The sequence below is a fragment of the Lissotriton vulgaris genome, chromosome 7 (assembly GCF_964263255.1).
Source record: "Lissotriton vulgaris chromosome 7, aLisVul1.2, whole genome shotgun sequence".
Taxonomy (NCBI): Eukaryota; Metazoa; Chordata; class Amphibia; order Caudata; family Salamandridae; genus Lissotriton; species Lissotriton vulgaris.
The window spans coordinates 64,166,006-64,188,408 of NC_141695.1; the positions used below are offsets into that span (position 1 = coordinate 64,166,006).

The following is a 22,403-nucleotide window of genomic DNA, read 5'->3' on the forward strand; positions in this document are numbered from 1 at the left end:
AATGTGCCATGTATATCAGTCATTAAGCATAAACTGAGTAACCAACCAGTGGTAGATTTTCGGTTAGGTGTGGGAATTTGCATTGTCTTTAGAGGAGCAATCGCCTTAGCCATAGAGTATTGTGCCAGTGAGCCATGTACCAATAAACTGAACACTCTAAAAAAGACCCTGGTGGAAAACAGTAGTCAAGTCAGACTGCAGAATGTGGCTTGTTGTACTTTCAGTCTTTTCTTTTTGTTTTTGCTTCTTTTGTTCAATTGCTCTAGGGTTTAAACATGTATTTTAATAAGAGGTTTGTTGTTCCTGCACTAGTGGTTGCATCCTGCAAGACTTCGGAGGAAGACAAGAATTCCATGGTCTGTCAGCAGACTGAGAAAAGGGAATGTGCCACTCCTAAAGGTAGGACAGTAATGCTTACTTTATTGGGACTATTAAGTAAAGGAGCCACATATGAGATATGATGTAAAATAAGCTGGAAGATCCATTACATCTAAAACCACAGTCTTGTAATTGTAGGTGTGTGGGCTCTGGAGCTGGTAGCAGTGGGGGCATGTGGTAATACAGCCTCCAGTTGTCTGCTGTTAGTTCATATGTGGTTTCTCCTATGTGGACTCAACCCATATTGAAGACATTTCTATTGGAAGTGTAATGCCACCCTAAAGCTAAATTAATAGAAAACCTTTGTCTGCACTCCTGCCCCTTCTTGTTGCCTTCTTCTGTTTTCTTCAGTGTGGTTTAACATGCGTCCATGGTCTTTCCCTCTCCCTTAGCATTAGGAGCACTTTTATCTTTGCCCCTCTTGCCATAAACTCTGTATTATGAAAAGTTTGTTGCTTTTGGTTTTCATTGAATGCTCTTGTATTTGTTTATAAATTCAAAAGATTATTTAAATTAACACCAACATATATGCTGTCTGATTATGGGTTTAATAACATCTGTTTTAGTACTTGTTCAAATAATATTTTTCATAGTCTGCCTTTCAGGGTTACTGGATCCCTAAGATGGGCTCAACAAAGGAGCCGCTTTTCCTAGAAAGATACTTTGCACAGTGACAAATATGCTGCACACATCTGGGATCGGCATCTGGCCGTAAGCTTCCAAAGGATGTTTGTTTTAATTACTTAACTCAGGGTTACCGACAGGCTTCTTCATCATGTCAGGACCTTAAATGAACTAAATCAGAGTGCCAGAGGCTCACTCCCAAAGGTGCCATTAGTTTTCATGTTACAAGCTCTGCCTCTACCTTACACAGCAGAGGGGTGTGGCTTGCCACCTCTCTTGAAGGGCTGTGATCAGGTAACCAAATCTCAGTATATTCTGGTTCACCAAGCTTGTCCATTGAACTAAACTAGCAAGGAAACGGATCCTCACTATGAGATATATCGATACACTATGATTACTTTGTCTTTCGCGTTGTCCAAGCCCACAGCCCACTCCATTATCTGGGTTTGGGTGCTTTACATCTGTTTAAGGTATTCTTTTCCAAAACATTTCAGGAATGGAATTACAGGGCTATATATGTATTTAGGTCTCCCACGTTAGTGTTTGATGTAATACTAGTCCTTACATAGTATATACTTTTTGTGTATTTTGTAATAATCCGATCTTCATTTCTGTGGAAGCAAATTATCCTGTTAGCAATACCTTGAAAAATGTGTGGTGCCCTGTTTGTGGCTACTGCAGTAGTTACTCATGGGGAAATGAGTTTCAGAAACTTACTAAGAGGAGCCGCTTGAGGAAGTGTTTTCTCTTTCTTTCTCTCTACAGGTTACCGCTAAACATAATATTTGATTTTTAAGGCCTTGATGCCATAGAGTAGGTCTCCACTCTGAGTAGCTGGTGACCACATTCTTCTTACAGAACTCTCTTTTGTTACTGACAGATACCTTCAAGGTTAGAGTAACACAGTCCATATTATCGACCGGTAATGACCTACAATGCTCTACTTAATCTATTTCTCTGAGTTGCACCTCAACAATTGTACTCTTGAACATCGTTAGGCAAATTCCCTTTAGTTTATTTTCCAGTGCTCTTTTGCATTTTCTCAGGAAGGGCTTTATTTTCTGTCCACACATCTCTTTTCCTCATCTTGTAAGTGTGGTTCATCAATGGAAATCTTTACGCTGTTAGGCTATCTTTTGTCTGTACTTTGTGGGGTCTGACTCCTTGTAGGAAGGTGGATACCTGACTATGGTTACCCCAGATTTTTTGCCATGTGTTTAGCTGGTTTTCGACTTAGTTGGCCTGGGATCCTGCTAATCAGGGCCCCAGGCTATCTGCTCTCTCTGTAAAATGGACTCCATGTACCCTAGGTACATCTCCAATTGGATATTGGGTCATCTTATCAGCCCCTGTACTGTGTACTATAGGTACCCAGGGCATAGGTGCATCCAAGGCCTACCAGGGGCTGCAGCATATCTTTTGCCACTCCTGGCTGGCTATCCAAACTGACACAACTGGCTGATCACTCAGCTGGGGCAAGGTCGTGTAATCACCCCTTGCTTAGATATAGTATACCTATATCTATATATGGTTGTCCTCCTTCTTGAGCGGTCGGACTCAGGCGGTTCGTCTGGGAGAGTTCTCTGCGGAATCTCTACCCATCCAGTGCGGTGTCCCTCAGGGTTCCTCACTATCCCCCCTCTTATTTAATCTCTACATCGCCCCCCTTATTTTTGCTTTACAGCAGCTGGAGGTCTCTGTGTACAACTATGCAGATGATCTCCAGCTCATTTTCCACCTATCCTCTGCCCCAGAGTCCATGTCTAAGGTTCAGTCCATCATGACCTTCATCCAGGACTGGATGAACTTCAACCACCTGAAACTCAACCCCGATAAAACGGAGTTGGTGTTGACGGGTGGTTGCTCCAGTCCCTGGTCCCCTTCCTTCTGGCCCCCATCACTAGGTCCCCCACCCACTCCTGTACCCTCTGTCAAAACCCTTGGTTTCAAAATCAATAACCAACTTTCCTTACACTCCCAAGTCTCTGCTGTGGTGTCATCAGCTTTTCTCTCGCTCAGGACTATCCGCAGAGTCTCTCGATTTTTCGCCCAAGACGCGCTTAAATTAATTCTATTGGCCATGGTGACATCACGCCTGGATTACGGCAATGTCCTTTACCATGGCATGCCTGACTACCTCATGAGGCGCCTCCAGCTGGTCCAAAACCAGGCCGCCCGGCTGGTTTTTAACCTCTCTAAATCGCACCATGTTACTCCTCTTCTTCTTTCCCTTCACTGGCTCCCTGTCCGGCAGCGCGTCTTATTCAAGCTCGGCTGCACTATCTTTAAAGCCAGGACCGGTTCCGCCCCTTCCTTCATTAATTCAGCTATACAAACTTATACTCCGCCAAGAGACCTCCGATCCTCCTCCCACCACCTTCTCGTGGTTCCCCGTTTCAAACGGAAGAAATGGGGTGGTTCCAGATTTGCTACCACGGGCCCAGCTTTCTGGAACTCTCTCCCACTGTCCCTCAGAACCTGCACTCAATACCCCATCTTCCGCCGAGACCTCAAGACCTTCCTCTTCACCCAAGCTTTCCCATCCTGAATTTTTTTCTCCACTTCCCTTCCGACCGACTGAGTAGCTGTTATCAGTTAGCGCCAAGAAACCGCCTGGTGTACGAGCGCTCTACAAATCCCTTCAAATTCAAATTCAAATTCAATCTAAACCTATATCTGGACACATATATACCTATAAGTCACTCCTATGGCAGGCCTTATCAATCCTGGAGGCAGAGTGATTGGTTTTATGTGAGATGGTGCTCTAGCATGAGCTGAGCCTGTCTGCAGCTGTCGGGAACCATTCCTTTAGCTGTTCTGGGATATTGCCATTCCATATACTCTTAAGTGCATTATAATCCTCGCGGTTACTTTAGTAGTGAGTAATTTTCTTTATTGTTTAGGTTAATAAAAACCGTTACAAAAAAGTGCAATAAAACAAACTCATAAGAAATTTAAAAGACCTTAAAAGCAGAAATTCATGGTTGACCGAATAGTAAAGGTAAAAAACAATAAAACCCCACGGGAAAAAATGTTCAATGCGCTTAGTCCTATACTGGCCTTCCACTATACAAGTGCCTGGTTTATTTGTTTCCGTTCCGCTAGTTTCAGAAATTTCACTAGCTTCCCGTTTAGTGGCGGGAGACCAGGATCAAAACAAGCGAGGACAGCTTGTCTACGTGAGCGGACTCCTAGTTTGTTGAAAGCTGTTTTCAACAAAGCTACTCTTTCTTCGTTTAGCCTCGGACAAGTGCACACAATAGGTGTTCCAAATCTTCACCGGCATTTGGTCCCATAGTTCTGCCTCAACCATGGTGGTAAGTGAGGAATGGCGGGTAGAATTCCCAGCCTGTGTTTGAAAAAGGCCTCTTTTGTTTTCCAGCTATACCCCAGACCAAAATATGATTGGAGCCCCGGTGTTCTATATGTGCACAAGGTCATCCAGGCATGTTGCCTATAGGAGAGCAAAGCTTTGTCCTCCACATGCGATTGTCTCTTTAGACTCTTGTTCACTATGCGCTTGAATTCCGCATGTGATACAGGAGTCTCCCATAGGTCTTTCAGTCCTGTTATGGACAAGGACTCCTTTAGGTATTTTTTTGCCGGCATTCGCGATGTGGTAAGCATGTCTTGCCAGAGCTGTCGGTTCAGGTGGTTTTCTTGGGAGTTCTTTAATTTGTGCCAGCACTTGATGTATGAACCTCTTCGAGCAAGCGTTTGGCACGTCAACCCGAATTCCAACCGAATCTGGGCCTGCGAAGTATAGGATGGTAGTTTAAAAAGAAATCTATAGGCCTTTGAGATGGTTGTGTCCAGAAATTTAGCATCAGTTCCTCTTAGGGCCTCACTGCCATACGTGATTGATGACTCTATTTTAATTTTGGCTACTCGTAATAGAGGAAGTAGAGTCTCACCGGTCAGATTGGTCTTTAGCTGTTTCATTGTCACGGCTATTAGCATGCCTTTCCTCTTGATGGCCTCTAATTGGTTTTGGTAGCGGCCGCCTTTATCGACTTGGATCCCTAGATATTTGTATTCAGAGCAGTTTGAGATTGCATCCGAACCAAGCATCCAAGTGTACGACTTTTTGCTTCTAGTTATCGAACTTTGGTTTGGCTGTATCAAAACATGACGGGGGTAGCATTCCACCCTTCTAGAGGGAGAAGACATGTTTCTTTGCTTAAACGCGGTTAGATCTAACCAGAGCCCCAGCATCACAAAATGGATGCTGCTGTCACAGACACAAGTCTGGCCTCCTGCTGCTGACCGAAACTCCAGCAGGGGAGGCCTGGACAAATGATATCCTGTCACAGGGAGGTGTTACACCACTGAGAAACAACAAATTAGGAAGGGTCAAGGGGATATAGTGAAGTAGTGTGGCTCACGGGTTAGAGGCGGCAGACCCGAGAGCAGAGGACGGCCCGGGACCAGGGTTCGATTCCCAACGCGGCAGGTTTCCGGACCAGGGTCAGCGGACACGATAATTCTCTCGCCTCGGTGCCCACTCTGATCAGCGATCACACTCGGCAACTCTGGGCATTAGCTTGCCTCATCTTCACTAACGGCCCCACCAGACCGCCGGGGATGCCTGGTCTCACCCTGGAGATACCCATTAAGGGACCATCTCTCAGGGAAGCCAGGAAGGGTTTCGCAGCGGTCGAAGCGCGGAGATACTCCTCCGGGAGTCGATCCTAGCGCTATATAAACCTGCAATTAATTAATTAATTAATATATATTTATAGACCCTCCATATTCAAACACCCCTACTTAGACTACGAACAAACAAGAAGAATTGGAGGGTCTGTGAGACAAGATGCTGAGCCTGTAAGATCCTTATTAAGATACCACACTATGGGATTGCACAGGACCAGCCCAAGTGGTCACGCGACACTAAATGCGTAATCAATATCCTATCCGACCACCCATTTGGCGGAGCCTCGTCATATAGGACACCTGGAACCAGGGTAGTGTGTCAAGGCCCAGATGAATTGGCCATACAACCCACAGTTCTGGTTCAAACGGTGAAAGTGTCCATGCCACTGAATGGTGCTGGTCATGTGCAGTGCAAACGAAAAAGTGAGTAAGTGATGTTTAAAATGGCGTTCCAGGCAAAAAAAATTCTTTATTGGTATTCACCTGGACGTCAGGTTAAAAATGGGTGTAGAACAGTGTGAAAAAATCACTGTTTGCTTAGCTATGTTGTGAAATCGGCCAACATGTTTCTGCCAACTGGTGTGACTACACCGGCATTCTTCAGGGCCATGTAAATAAGCTGTTGCTACTGCATAGAAACACTCTAATGTTTTCCTATAAAGTGGAGAAGACAGACCAAGAATCCTCGAGGACTGTCAAACTAATGGTGTGGTCAAATTCACCATCCTACCGTATCCCCTTGTGCAAATGTCTTGATGGAGGATACATTCCTGTAAAAGAAACAGAAAAGAACAAAAACTATTTTGTGTTCAATAAACAATGTAAATATAAAAAATGTCATAAGGACCAATAAGAGGCTCAGCGAGGCTAGTCCCTATTAGAACAGCCAATGAATTTTATTTTGGTTGCAAGAAAAGTGAACCACAGACACTGCTAAATGTAATTTATCAAAAAGTAAACAGGACTTACCCAGCAGTATGTGGGAGTTAAACCTCACCTCACCCGGCAACGGCTCGGAGAATGAGGCCCCGCTCTAAGCACAAAAAACATATATAAACATGTAAGCCTAAGCGACTCAGAGGGCTAGAATAGTGTCCTGAGTCAAAAACTATGTTTTAAAGAGTTTGTGCATGCAGAAAACTGGTTGTTAGATTGCCCACAATGATCATACGTCCCATGGAGAGTAAAGGAAGGCTGGTGGAATTAATATAAAAACTTGACTGACTGAAAAGATCCTCTATGAAAACACATTCTTCACTAGTGACAGTTGTCACATGGAAATGTACTGTGGTATATTTAATTCACAATACAGTATACGGTTTCTAGGCTGTGAATGACAAATCTAGCCAATGTCTGCATCTAAAGCTTCATTGCAATATTAGGCACATTGCAAGTCCTTACTCAAAAAATCAATTGTAAATAGTTAATCTTATAGAAGCAGGTGAATTTATCCAAAGCTGAGTGATTAAATAAAGCCCCTGCAACAGTTAGGGCACAGCGCGGCGCTCCTCCTTACCTCTCCTTCGGTACTTTTCGGCTGAATGCGAAGCCGAAGGGGAGGCGACGAAGAGAGGTGAGGCGCGTGGTTTTATACCCGCCCTGATTGGAGCAATCATCCGTAATGGCAGACAGCTGCTATTAGATTTGCGGTGACGATCTGCAAGCGTCTAATACAATGCGCATGCGCACCTCTAAGTAATAGATCTCCATGACGCGGTTAATACCTGGGGCATGCGCACAAGGATAGAGGCGTGCCCACGGTGTTGTAAACAAACACCGCTCAATCGCGCATGGTCTGTTGTATGTTCCATCAGTTTTTAGCAGGAGAAGTGGCTCGCAAAATGAGCGTAGCCGCTCGTCTTGTTGGAGATAACTATAAACATAAATTATAAACACCCGCAGAGTATGTGATGGAGAAACGGAAACGCTCTAGATATAACAGCGTCATTTCCATAGTTTGAAGACTTAGTATGGGCACTGTGTCAGTTCTAAAGGAAAGTTGCAAGCCTCATGTTTCTGGCGGTTGTTAAAAAGTCTATTAATATTATTGAAGAGTATAGTAGAGGGCTTGATGAAATTTATGATGCGCCATGGTTTGTAAGGCTAATTAGAAACACCACAGGGCCAACTTCATAGTATAGAGACCGTGTAAGGGGATAAGCTGTGAACAACCCTATCACTAATATTGGTCGTGTGGTTAAGTGTAAGCCAAAAGGGATATAATCTAACCACTATAGACCATGAGTTAAGCTCCTTGATGGACAGGGCGAACACATCATAGGGAACCAAATGAATAGAGCCACCCATGATGTATAGGCTAACCCCCCAGATAGATTCCAATGGGATGATATTAATTAGTGCCCAACGTCTATGTCATATGGTTTTGAGGTTTTTAGAAAAACATTTTCGAATTTTTGTACTTAAACTCAGAATGTGTAGAGTTGACAAATCCTCAGGGTTATGTTTCCATGGAAAATCGAAAATGGTCATATGGACACCCAAGGGATGTTGTCGTTCAACCCCGATATATCAGTCTTCATTTTGAAGATCCAGCGTTGTTCCTTAATAAAAAGAAACCGTGAGACATCTGTTATGTGTGCTGGGATAAAAGGTTGTTCTAATACCACCCTCCTCAAGTCATCTGCTTTGTGCTTCTTAGTTAAAAAGTGGTTCGTCAGGCAGGTGGACTGTTTGTTGCACCTTATCGTGCTCTTGTGCTCGCCTATACGCAGCTTAACTTTTCTGGTGGTGTGTCCGATGTAAGCCAGACCACACGGGCATGTGATCATATAGATCAATCGCTCCGAATTGCAGTTCGTGTGGTTAATCAATTTCCAAGGTTTAGATGTTCCGATGTCTATGGAAAGAGTCTTGCGGGTCTGCGGGCAAGCCGTACAGCTACCGCATGGGTAGTGCCCCTGTACCGGAGTGGTATTCCAGATGGTGTCCAGAGTAGTAGTAGTCTCTCTCCTCTGTGTCTTCGGTCTCGTGTGAACCAGACTGTCTCTGATACTGGGTCCACGTTTAAAGGCAAACAATGGCCTGGATATCGCACCAGAAGCTGTGTTGAGCATTTTCCAGTGCTTCAGTACTATTTTCTTGACTGTGTTAGATCGGGTACTGAAGGTGTGTACCATTGTAATCCTGTCAGTCGGTGTTCTGTTTTGTTGCTGTTTAATCAATGCCTCTCGGTTATTATTAAAGGCTCTTTTGTGCGCCTTGCGTATCAGATGATTGGGATAGTGCCGTTCCTTCAAGTCCCGTGATAGCTCTTTTGCGTGTTGTTCGTACAGGCGATTGGAGGAACAGTTTCGCCGAATCCTCAAAAATTGACCCACCGGCAAATTGTCACGTAGTGACTGTGGATGAAAACTCCGGTATGACAGTAAGGAGTTTCGAGCCATGGGTTTCTTGTATAATCGACTCTGTAGGCCGTCCTCTACCGGAAAAATGAGAAGATCCAGAAATGGAAGTTGCTCCTTGCTGTATTCAACTGTAAATCAGAGATATTGATTTCTCGAATTCAACCACGTATGGAAGTCATTAACCTCCGGAATAGTGCCTCTCCATATGACAATGATATCGTCTATATATCTGCGCCACAGCAACACCTGATGAAAGTAAGGGTTGCTGTGGTTTAGGACATGATGTTGCTCAAATTGATGCATTTACAGGTTTGCCAAACTGGGGGCAAAGACACTCCCCATTGAGGTCCCGGAGACTTGGAGATAGAGGTCATCTTGATATTGGAAATAATTCTCCATCATGGCCAATCTGGCGCACTCCATGATGAAAGGTATCGGGGTGATAGTCTCCGGAGGTTTGGATTCAAGTAATTGCCTGATACAGTCCAGAGTTTCTTGCTGAGGGATACACGTATAGAGGGATTCGACGTCGAAACTCACCAACAGGTCGGTCTCGACGTTGAACTCGGTCTCAGCAAGAAGTCGTAGAACGTCACCAGTGTCCTGCAGGTACGTAGGTGTCTCTCTCACTAGAGGTTTTAGAAAAACATCTACGAAGGTGGATAGTGGCTCAAGTAGAGACCCAATCCCCGAAATGATTGGACGACCCGGAGGTGGTCTCTTCTCCTTATGTATTTTGGGGAGGCAGTAAAAGTAGGGGACCACCAGATGTGCCGTGGTCAAATACCTTGCCTCCTGAGGTGTAATCCAACCCTCGCATGATGCTTCCTCGATAAGACTTCTTATTTCATTGGAGATTCTCGTGGTAGGGTCCTCCGTTAGTCGACGATAGGCTTTGGAATCATTCAATTGACGTGCGCACTCCCTATGGTAAGTGTCAGTGTCCTGGATGACAATAGCACCGCCCTTGTCAGCGGGCTTAATTATAATGTTGGTGTCTTTGGACAAGGTAGTGAGTGCCTGCCTTTCTATTCTGGTCATGTTGGAAAAAGAACTTTTGTTCGTTTGGTCCATATTCATGATATCATGAGTGACTGCCTGCTCGAAAGCAATGACCCTCGCTGGCACTTGGTGGTTGAGAGGCGTATATATGGATTTCGGTCTGAGGCCAGTGTTCCGATCAGAAGGCTCCTCCAAATCTATGTTTTCGTTGGCTGGTTTGAAGAAGAAATGTAAACGGACCTTCCTGAAAAAAGATTCCAATTCGCATCTCAAATTAAAGGGATCTCCTTCATTAGTTGGAACAAATCCTAGTCCTTTGTTAAGGACTTGAATTTCGGTGGATGTAAATGTACGGTTGCTCAGGTTTACCACTAGATCGCTAGTCTCTTCTAGGATTGTGCTCCTCTGTTGTTCGCAGGCTCTGGGGCCCAATTCACTGACTGTTGGCCTCTTCTTTTCCCGCGACTTCTGCCTCGGCCCTGCCATAAAAAAGACTGGTCGTAGTAGAAGTTTGGGTTGGGTGGGTAGTTAGGCATTTGATGGCCCATAGGGGGTCCCATAGGTGGCTGGGGATAACCCCAAGGTGCGGGCGGCCACCAGGGCCCTGGATTAGGGTAGTATTGAACCCCTCGCCCTCTGTTAGATCTTCTCTGGGGACCCCACCCTCTCCCTCGATTAGGTGTACCTCTGTTTGAATCACCTTGGTCACTTGACCCTGAATCTGAACCAGAGGAGGAGTAATTAGACCCGTATCTCTTTCCTCTCGAGTTATATACGGGGGCTACATAGGAGTCACTGATGTAGGGGTATGTGGTTTCCATTGAGAAACGAGCAAGATCTTTTTTAAATTTTTCAACTTTGGTCGAAACGACCTGTTGGTGAGTTTCGACGTCGAATCCCTCTATACGTGTATCCCTCAGCAAGAAACTCTGGACTGTATCAGGCAATTACATGAATCCAAACCTCCGGAGACTATCACCCCGATACCTTTCATCATGGAGTGCGCCAGATTGGCCATGATGGAGAATTATTTCCAATATCAAGATGACCTCTATCTCCAAGTCTCCGGGACCTCAATGGGGAGTGTCTTTGCCCCCAGTTTGGCAAACCTGTATATGCATCAATTTGAGCAACATCATGTCCTAAACCACAGCAACCCTTACTTTCATCAGGTGTTGCTGTGGCGCAGATATATAGACGATATCATTGTCATATGGAGAGGCACTATTCCGGAGGTTAATGACTTCCATACGTGGTTGAATTCGAGAAGTCAATATCTCCGATTTACAGTTGAATACAGCAAGGAGCAACTTCCATTTCTGGATCTTCTCATTTTTCCGGGAGAGGACGGCCTACAGAGTTGATTATACAAGAAACCCATGGCTCGAAACTCCTTACTGTCATACCGGAGTTTTCATCCACAGTCACTACGTGACAATTTGCCGGTGGGTCAATTTTTGAGGATTCGGCGAAACTGTTCCTCCAATCGCCTGTACGAACAACACGCAAAAGAGCTATCACGGAACTTGAAGGAACGGCACTATCCCAATCATCTGATACGCAAGGCGCACAAAAGAGCCTTTAATAATAACCGAGAGGCATTGATTGAACAGCAACAAAACAGAACACCGACTGACAGGATTACAATGGTACACACCTTCAGTACCCGATCTAACACAGTGAAGAAAATAGTACTGAAGCACTGGAAAATGCTCAACACAGCTTCTGGTGCGATATCCAGGCCATTGTTTGCCTTTAAACGTGGACCCAGTATCAGAGACAGTCTGGTTCACACGAGACCGAAGACACAGAGGAGAGAGACTACTACTACTCTGGACACCATCTGGAATACCACTCCGGTACAGGGGCACTACCCATGCGGTAGCTGTACGGCTTGCCCGCAGACCCGCAAGACTCTTTCCATAGACATCGGAACATCTAAACCTTGGAAATTGATTAACCACACGAACTGCAATTCTGAGCGATTGATCTATATGATCACATGCCCGTGTGGTCTGGCTTACATCGGACACACCACCAGAAAAGTTAAGCTGCGTATCGGCGAGCACAAGAGCACGATAAGGTGCAACAAACAGTCCACCTGCCTGACGAACCACTTTTTAACTAAGAAGCACAAAGCAGATGACTTGAGGTGGGTGGTATTAGAACAACCTTTTATCCCAGCACACATAACAGATGTCTCACAGTTTCTTTTTATTAAGGAACAGCGCTGGATCTTCAAAATGAAGACTGATATATCGGGGTTGAACGACAACATCCCTTGGGTGTCCATATGACCATTTTCGATTTTCCATGGAAACATAACCCTGAGGATTTGTCAACTCTACACATTCTGGGTTTAAGTACAAAAATTCGAAAATGTTTTTCTAAAAACCTCAAAACCATATGACATAGACGTTGGGCACTAATTAATATCATCCCATTGGAATCTATCTGGGGGGTTAGCCTATACATCATGGGTGGCTCTATTCATTTGGTTCCCTATGATGTGTTCGCCCTGTCTATCAAGGAGCTTAACTCATGGTCTATAGTGGTTAGATTATATCCCTTTTGGCTTACACTTAACCACACGACCAATATTAGTGATAGGGTTGTTCACAGCTTATCCCCTTACACGGTCTCTATACTATGAAGTTGGCCCTGTGGTGTTTCTAATTAGCCTTAAAAACCATGGCGCATCATAAATTTCATCAAGCCCTCTACTATACTCTTCAATAATAGTAATAGACTTTTTAACAACCGCCAGAAACATGAGGCTTGCAACTTTCCTTTAGAACTGACACAGTGCCCATACTAAGTCTTCAAACTATGGAAATGACGCTGTTATATCCAGAGCGTTTCCGTTTCTCCATCACATACTCTGCGGGTGTTTATAATTTATGTTTATAGTTATCTCCAACACGACGAGCGGCTACGCTCATTTTGCGAGCCACTTCTCCTGCTAAAAACTGATGGAACATACAACAGACCATGCGCGATTGAGCGGTGTTTGTTCACAACACCGTGGGCACGCCTCTATCCTTGTGAGCATGCCCCGGGTATTAACCGCGTCATGGAGATCTATTACTTAGAGGTGCGCATGCGCGTTGTATTAGACGCTTGCAGATCGTCACCGCAAATCTAATAGCAGCTGTCTGCCATTACGGATGATTGCTCCAATCAGGGCGGGTATAAAACCACGCGCCTCGCCTCTCTTCGTCGCCTCCCCTTCGGCTTCGCATTCAGCCGAAAGGTACCGACGGAGAGGTAAGGAGGAGCGCCGCGCTGTGCCCTAACTGTTGCAGGGGCTTTATTTAATCACTCAGCTTTGGATAAATTCACCTGCTTCTATAAGATTAACTATTTACAATTGATTTTTTGAGTAAGGACTTGCAATGTGCCTAATATTGCAATGAAGCTTTAGATGCAGACATTGGCTAGATTTGTCATTCACAGCCTAGAAACCTTATACTGTATTGTGAATTAAATATACCACAGTACATTTCCATGTGACAACTGTCACTAGTGAAGAATGTGTTTCCATAGAGGATCTTTTCAGTCAGTCAAGTTTTTATATTAATTCCACCAGCCTTCCTTTACTCTCCATGGGACGTATGATCATTGTGGGCAATCTAACAACCAGTTTTCTGCATGCACAAACTCTTTAAAACATAGTTTTTGACTCAGGACACTATTCTAGCCCTCTGAGTCGCTTAGGCTTACATGTTTATATATGTTTTTTGTGCTTAGAGCGGGGCCTCATTCTCCGAGCCGTTGCCGGGTGAGGTGAGGTTTAACTCCCACATACTGCTGGGTAAGTCCTGTTTACTTTTTGATAAATTACATTTAGCAGTGTCTGTGGTTCACTTTTCTTGCAACCAAAATAAAATTCATTGGCTGTTCTAATAGGGACTAGCCTCACTGAGCCTCTTATTGGTCCTTATGACATTTTTTATATTTACATTGTTTATTGAACACAAAATAGTTTTTGTTCTTTTCTGTTTCTTTTACAGGAATGTATCCTCCATCAAGACATTTGCACAAGGGGATACGGTAGGATGGTCAATTTGACCACACCATTAGTTTGACAGTCCTCGAGGATTCTTGGTCTGTCTTCTCCACTTTATAGGAAAACATTAGAGTGTTTCTATGCAGTAGCAACAGCTTATTTACATGGCCCTGAAGAATGCCGGTGTAGTCACACCAGTTGGCAGAAACATGTTGGCCGATTTCACAACATAGCTAAGCAAACAGTGATTTTTTCACACTGTTCTACACCCGTTTTTAACCTGACGTCCAGGTGAATACCAATAAAGATTTTTTTTTGCCTGGAACGCCATTTTAAACATCACTTACTCACTTTTTCGTTTGCACTGCACATGACCAGCACCATTCAGTGGCATGGACACTTTCACCGTTTGAACCAGAACTGTGGGTTGTATGGGCAATTCATCTGGGCCTTGACACACTACCCTGGTTCCAGGTGTCCTATATGACGAGGCTCCGGCAAATGGGTGGTCGGATAGGATATTGATTACGCATTTAGTGTCGCGTGACCACTTGGGCTGGTCCTGTGCAATCCAATAGTGTGGTATCTTAATAAGGATCTTACAGGCTCAGCATCTTGTCTCACAGACCCTCCAATTCTTCTTGTTTGTTCGTAGGTGTTACACCACCCCAGACAGGAGATAGTGGATTGTAGCAGGGAGGGTTGAATAAAACTAAACCCTGCCTGGGGCGCACAAGGCGTCCCATGCATAGCCCAGTTCAAACCGGTGCTGGGGCACTCCAGCCCCAGCTCTGGCGCGAAACTGGACAAAGGGAAAGGGGTGTAACCACCCCCTTCCTGGGTTCCACCCATAGGAGGGATCTAGCAGGTGATCCAGCCCCTTGATTTGGAATAAAGGTAGGAGCTGTGCCAATGCAACTTAGATCATCCTGACTGTGGGTCCACCACACTAGTAATGCAGCTGTTCCCGTCATGCCACAGCGATTTATCAGTACCTAAGTGATCTGGATAATACAAAGAAGCCCTGCCTGCCATTAATTAGAAGGTTATTACCTGTGCAGTGGTATTTCAAGTAAAGCTATTTCCCCATGAGACGTGCTAGAAACAGATGTTGATTTGTAGGTAAGGAAGATATGCCTTGGGAAGGAAAATTGATTTATGAGCTGCTGGTATGAGAAGATAGAGGCTCAAGATCTAAAAAACTATAGTGAGGTAATCATGGAGAACCTTCAGGACAAGTCTAAAAGTACTCACAAAAGACACTAGACAAATGAAGAGTTCAAACAATGAATTGCACTAAATAGGGGGCAAAAACAAATGAGCCTCTGAGAGCAGAAATTGTACACAAACATAATAATTTACTAACACTGACTGATTGTCATTGATAAACTTGAGTGGTGTTCTAACTAATTTGACTCTGTGTTTGTGTACTAACTCTCCTACTAAAGTCCAGTGCATGTGCACCTGAGCTAAGGGCAGCTGGTAGAATGTGTGAGCATATTTTGTATCTCTGTGTGATTCAAACTAATCACTCTATACATTTTTAAAAGGTCACCATAGGCCACACAAGCTTGTGGCACCTCCCCATTACTGAGTCGCATGGAGTGTGCTTTCCAGAGGATGTGTTTGAATAAATGTCCATTCTTAAAAGAGGCATACATCAGAGCGATCTACGCTACCTCTGGCAAGGGAAGCGAAAATTATACTTTTTATTCTCTACGGCTTGTGGTTAAATAGATTTTCTGCGGCCTGATGACTAACTCAAATCATTTTTTCAATAGACTTGAAGGATTTATGTGTTTCCAGTGGCAATTAATTAACATCTGCATCAGATTCTTAATACAGTTATATCAGTGTTCTTAATTTCGTAACTTCTTAATTTGAACTCCTGTCTTTCGGACACTTAAATTAATTAATGTAATTCTTTGAGCAAGAATGCAGAGGTCCTAGTAAAATACTCTGTAGCTCCAGTAGTCTATATTATTCAACTGAATATGTTTTATATTCTCCTTATTACAGGCACACCACCAATACTATCTGCATGTTCATTAAGTATCACTCCAAAGGGTGAATCACAGTTCCAAGGAAGCATCGAGGCAGTGGCTACAGGTAGGTCATAAGTAAGTGTTTTCGCTGTAGCCAATAATGCTCGCTTTGTACCTTCTTCCTTTTTGGGAGGCTCTTGAGCAGTAAGCAGAATACACTGTTACTTGAGCGTGAACGTGGAGAAGGGACACTATCAGGTTCCCTTGTAAGTAATGCTGTTCAGACAACCTCAGGGACGACAACATCATTATCAAATACTTAATGCTTGTACTTGATTCAAAACTCTCTTATGCTTCAATATAAGTTCATGTTTCAGCTATTAGTTAAATATAACTACTGTTCCTTCGAAAGGAACCTTTTCACAACATCACTTATTAGAAGGTTCCTATAAAAGACAAGGAGACTATCCCCACCGAGGTCAGTCACCACTTCCACGTGGAGCTTCAAACTGGTACTGTAACAGTTAAAGAAATATCCCTTTGAACAGTTTTGCATTTTTGAGCTATTTTGAATTCATGTGTGACTATCACACCTTCCATGTGAAGGGTGAAAGAGAAAGCAAAATAGTAAAGCTGCACAGTAAATAAAACTACTCCATCCACAACACAGGTCACCTCAACAGGTAAATAAAGAATTCAAAGACAGTGACTATGCACTGGGGCGCTGTGATCTTATTTATAGAGTCATTGTGGTCAGGCACTGCCTTACATCTGGTTGATGTCCAAAAGAGAAAACATAGGAACAATTCTAGACCCAACAACTAGTTGGCGAAATAATTTGCTGCACCTTAGTCCTCGAAAGTTTCAGGTTCCTTATATTGGTTTGCATACAGTGTCAAAGCACATACATAAATCTCAAAATTTTACAAAATAATGGCAAGAATTGCAAGCAAAACATTTTGGAAACAGAGTCAGGCAGTCATTGTTTACAATTTGTGCTCTATGCAGTTCATGCTTTAACTCAGAGAAATTACTCAGGCAGTGCAGACACATAAGGAAAGTTGCTCCCCTTTGCGCTAAGCCATTGCAACTGTTCTGAAAAACTGCCTTACGATAAGTTACTATCAGTTGTCCAGGCAAACAAATCTAGCAACCAGAAGAATGTTAATAAACCAATGCATTCCCTACTGTCTCCATTTACTTTTCATATACCATGCCCCCACATCAGGAAGGCTCTATCACCTTTAAGTATTATGTTTGTCCAACAGCAAGACTCAAATTAAGGAACTTGACTGTACCCAACAATTTGAAGGCTATTCAGGAGAACTAACACTTGTGCCTGCTTGGTCCTATGGATTCTAAGGAGTGAACAGGCAACAAGCACACATGCATAGAAACCAGATACTATCACCATAGCTCCTTTAAAAAGAGGCAGTCATTTTAAAGATAGGTTGTTGTATCAGAAATTATCCCTTTAATAATGGTAGAATTATGGCAACATAATATTGAGGGACACATTTCCCATAAATAGTGGTTAATGAACCAGTGTTCCTCACCTTTATCTTATAATACACATTTGATGCTATAATGCTTCTGACGACATACTTTTTCAACCACTATGTTTGATGCATTCACACGGTTCAATATTAAAAAATAAATGTTAGTAAAATGTAAATGGATGTTCAGTGGTATGGAAACCCTGACTTCATGTTCTCTATCACAGAAATGCCATGTTTTTGTGTACCAGTATCTCAGATGCCTCAAAACGGATGTGCATACAATGTTAGTCAGAAAGTAAAAGGCTCCCATGGCAAATTTCTCTATGGCTTTTTCGCTGTGATCACTTTTATAATGTATGCAGTTTTAGTTCATTCCATTTGGGGGAATTGTGGTGTGCAACATTCTGGTTGATTAGCTTTTCTTGAGCATTATTATCTGAAATGTAAGCAAAAGTACATAAAAATACTTGTAATTATTCAAAGCATGCATTTGGTGCTGTCTTTTAGCATGAATTGCAGCCTTATGTCTCAATTAGATGCAAAGATGCATTTTGGGCTAAAAAGTAGTGTAAAAAAGCAAACATACCATAGAAAATCAGCCACTCTTGCTCTGTTCGTTCGTGTTGTTCTAGTGAATTCGTAGTACATGTTTACTGTGAACAGTGCGTAACTATGTGATGCAGCTTGATAGTGCAATTTTGCGATTTTTATATATATAGGAGTTACAAGAAAATACTGGAGTACACTGGCATAAAGCACATTTTGCTCAGGCCTAGTATTTTCCATCCAGTACTGAAGATTTGTTGACAACAACATATTGCTATTAGTTTGACAATTCTAGCATGATCTGAGCTTTTAAGCACACCTTACATTCCATTTACAACTTAGTATGAAAGCAGTCTACTGTGAATGTATTACAATATGTGAATGCTTCTCCCTGCACAAGTAAACTAGTCCTAAGAATAGTTTGGATGTGCAACACTATTGTACGTTCATGGAATGTCCCTACACGATATCATTGGGTGACTATGGCAGACCAGATGACAACACTACACACAGGGGTGGAGCCCGTAGAGCTGGGTGTGTGGGGGGGAGGGGAAAGTTCAGCCAATCCAATCCAAGTTTCAGCAGTTTAGGAGAAATTTTAATGCAGTTGTGAATATACCTAGTTACTCTATTGTAGGCACTAACGGATTAACTATTCACTGTATAATACGTCATAAGGTATGCTTAGTTTGACACCTTAAAGACCTGATCAAATACTAAATGTAAATGTACTGCATATTACTGTACTACATGCACCAAATGTATCTTTGCTTGTAGTAGATCCAAAAACGTGAAAAACCTAATAAAGTGAGTTTTTTTCTTCTCTCTGCAACAGGTGGTTTAACTAGCATGTCTGTATGTTCATGGATTCCTAAACTACAGGAGGAATCCAATTGCGAGAAGACTGTTGAACAGTTTACTTCAGGTATGTATGAACCGCATGATATGGCACCGGCCAAGATTATCCCTGTAAACTACCTTCCCCTAATTGCAAACAATTTCCACATAAGCGTGGCTGAACAACATTTGATTAGCTGCATATCAAGATTCTGATTTACGTGGGTGATATGAAACACAGCACTGTGGCTCACACCCCAATAAAACCTAGTCTAACAAAACAAAACCTTCTGTCTATTGCCACTTTAAGAACCCACAACAAAACACACATACAGTCTTAAAGTAGAAAAGCTGTGGTTTTGTTTACTAGATTCTTTATCATAACAGCTAAAGTAACATATTACAAATCAACCATCATGAGATTATGAAACAAAACAAAGCCCAAGGTATTTAGAAGAAGCATACAAAAAAACAGTTGCATTTCGGGGGCAGGGGTTGTATGATGAATCCACTGCAAATGAAACTCTAGCATTTTCTGCAGAAATGGCATGGAAACAACATGCAACCTGACATGGGGAGAAGTAGGGGAAAAGTCTCCAACTTGTATCAAATCCTATATTCAACCCCGCCTCTCTATCTGCAAGGGAATACTATCAAGACTGCCTTAGACTGACCTACACCGGTGAAGACTGGCCAAGTCTGATGAAGACGTATGGCTGCCCTCCTAGAGAAGCCAGGCTAAAATTAATGCATTTCAACATTCTGCATAACTGGTACTGGTCCCCATATATGCTGAAAGGGCCACAACTGATTCCTGAAGACAAATGCTGGAGGTGTAACACTGCAGGGTGTGACATTGCTCATATGGTATGGTATGGTACTGTGTGCAACCCCAGGCAAATTGTACATGAGTTAGTCACAAACTGAATACATCCAGTCTTTACTCCACTGTGTAATCAGCCAAGCTGGCATTGTCGCACAATTCTCTGACACAGACGTTGCTGCTTCTCAATGGTGCTGCTGGATGGCGACTGCGCTGGTGGTGGCTAAAATCTGTGTATTTGTTTACACTGGTGCAGACCACTCTGCTCATACTAAATGGACCAGTGAGCTCTTTCATCTAGTCACCTATGAGAAACATGTATTTAGACTCCACAAATATCAGTGTTTGAAAATATCTGGGGACCATTTCTGGACACCAATGTACAGAATGAGCATCAGCCCCACCCACAGGACTAGACTCTACCCTGAACTTTGTGCTGCTCACTTACAATCGGAAACACTCACTGATGAGGTTAGAGCCTAATAAATGCATTGTACATACATATACCCTCCCCCCGTTTGCACATTTCTTATATCTCCATGAGCCAACTCATGCTTTTCATCGATGACCCCCACCACCTTCTCTTCTTATCTATCCTATTAACTTCAATGGATAATGCAAGTAGGATGTTATGCTGGGGCTAAGGTAGGGTTCAGCACTGCAGTGAGCATTTCAGTATGATGGATCGGAACATGTTATCTTATGTTGGTACAGCGAGTAACATGGGTAATTTCTGTGTTTAGAAATGTAATTGACTCCTACGGCCACAGTAACATTGTCATTGATCCCAATTTATGTGTTATTTCAAAATAAGCAAACTCATAAAGAAATGATAGAAAATCAACATACAACAGTGCTGACAAAATATGAATGTTATGAGGTACAGTTGTGAATTTGGGAGCCCATCGCTAGAATTCTGTTTGAAACACAAAGTATTATTTTTTATTGCACCTAACATTCTCTAACCCAAATTGGCTTTTAATTTGTATCATTGTAAAACTCTTCTCCCTGCAAATCAACATAGAAGACTTTAAAGTAGGGTGGCCCTTCTGTTCTGCATCACACGCCATTAGAATCAAACCATGAATAGAAAGATCCTCATCCCATATATGCACTCATCAATGAAGAAACGTTTGCTGCATACTTTTTTATGAGTGGGTATACTGTATTGCCAGATATCACTCATTATATGATATTTTGAATTATCCTCTGAAGGAAGACCACCTTGGAGTTGTGACGTATGTATACTCTAAACATTAGAAGTAACATAGTTAATTGGAATTAGGACGAATATAACAAGAATTGTTATTGATTGCCTGTAGACACACCTTAGTGTCCTCTCTAAGGAGTGGTGGGAGGGTGATAGTTGTTAAATTGGCATGTTATTCCAAGTGACAAGTTCTGTATAGATTAAAAATGTTTGTATACCTTTAATCTGATCAACATTCCCTGTCTTCCGAATTCATGTGTCACGACACTCAGTTGTAAGGTTCTCGGGTATTTAAAGTAGTTAGCCACAGATAGCTTCCATATCAACTTTGTTAATACAGTAAGAGTTTAAGTCTTCCTGTAGGGTTGCATGTTCACAACTTCTTGGCTGATCCTATTTGATTTTGTTTCACGTTCTATGGAAATAAACCTACATTGCATGTTGTAACACCTTGAGACATGTTTTTATAGCTTCCCAGCCAACTGACATCCCTGATGTAGTAGTAATGATCAAGGCTGAGGAACAATCAGTTTGCAAAAAGGAGCTGAAATTGGAGGAATTTGGAATCCACAGTGTTCAGACTACAGGTACGTTGATGGCTCCTAGATGATGACACATTTCTATTGCAGAAAAAGGCAGGTGGTTTGTTTAGGGTCGCAGTTGTACTTTGGATAACAAGTGACTTGATGCATCTATCATTGATAACTTTGCCCTCCACCTATCACTTCACTGCCCCTCTTTTCTCTTGCCCAGTATAATTTCAATACTATTGTAGCTCCACATTTGGTCACTTCTAAGGCTCTTGGGGCCTGATGTAAAGTTAAGTGTTAAAGAAAAGTCCTTTGATTTGTGGAGAACGTTTATAATTCAGTGGAGAAAAGTCCTCTGGCAGTATTTCCACTGCTATAGGGATGGTCTGATGGAAGAAATTTCACCGGTGGAGTCTCATATGATTGTACTATTTCTTCCCCACGTTGGAGGACTTTTACTTACCACCAAAGTATAAATCTGACATTGAATGTCTTATTCCAACTGAAAAATCTGGGGTCAATCTCTGATTTAAACGTAATTGTTATAGTGAGTTCAAGGTGCTGTAGCATAACACCCAGGCAACTATGACTGATCCCAATACTTGAATACTTCTGTCTACCTTTGCCTGTAAAGTTTTGGATGTAATTGTTGAGAAGGGCCCTATGAAACATCTTAGATTTTGGGACTCATTTAGAGTTTGGGAGAGCCACACCAAACTGCTAGTTCTACTGCCTAATTATTTTGAGGTAGGGCAAACTAAATGTTTCCATAGGCAGCCATTCACAGTGGTATATACCCCACCCTATTAGGACGTGTTGACATCACCTAATTTCTCTGCCTGGCACCCCTTGACAGGGCATGTTTTTTTCTGATAGCAAAATGAACAATTTCCTCAACTCACTGGATGCTCTGTGGGCATCATGGCCAATGTCTTCCTGTGT

The 22,403-nt window shown here is 42.8% G+C and overlaps 1 protein-coding gene across 1 annotated transcript in view; it reads left to right on the top strand.

The window, feature by feature from the left end:
- The window catches only part of LOC147700737 (uncharacterized), a 39,715-nt gene that overhangs the window by 11,877 nt on the left and 5,435 nt on the right, over positions 1 to 22,403 (top strand). The window contains exons 5-8 of the mRNA XM_086929738.1: positions 313 to 399; positions 16,051 to 16,140; positions 18,897 to 18,986; positions 21,402 to 21,518. Of these exons, the coding sequence (XP_086785864.1) occupies positions 313 to 399; positions 16,051 to 16,140; positions 18,897 to 18,986; positions 21,402 to 21,518 (384 nt within the window). The remainder of the gene's footprint in view (positions 1 to 312; positions 400 to 16,050; positions 16,141 to 18,896; positions 18,987 to 21,401; positions 21,519 to 22,403) is intronic.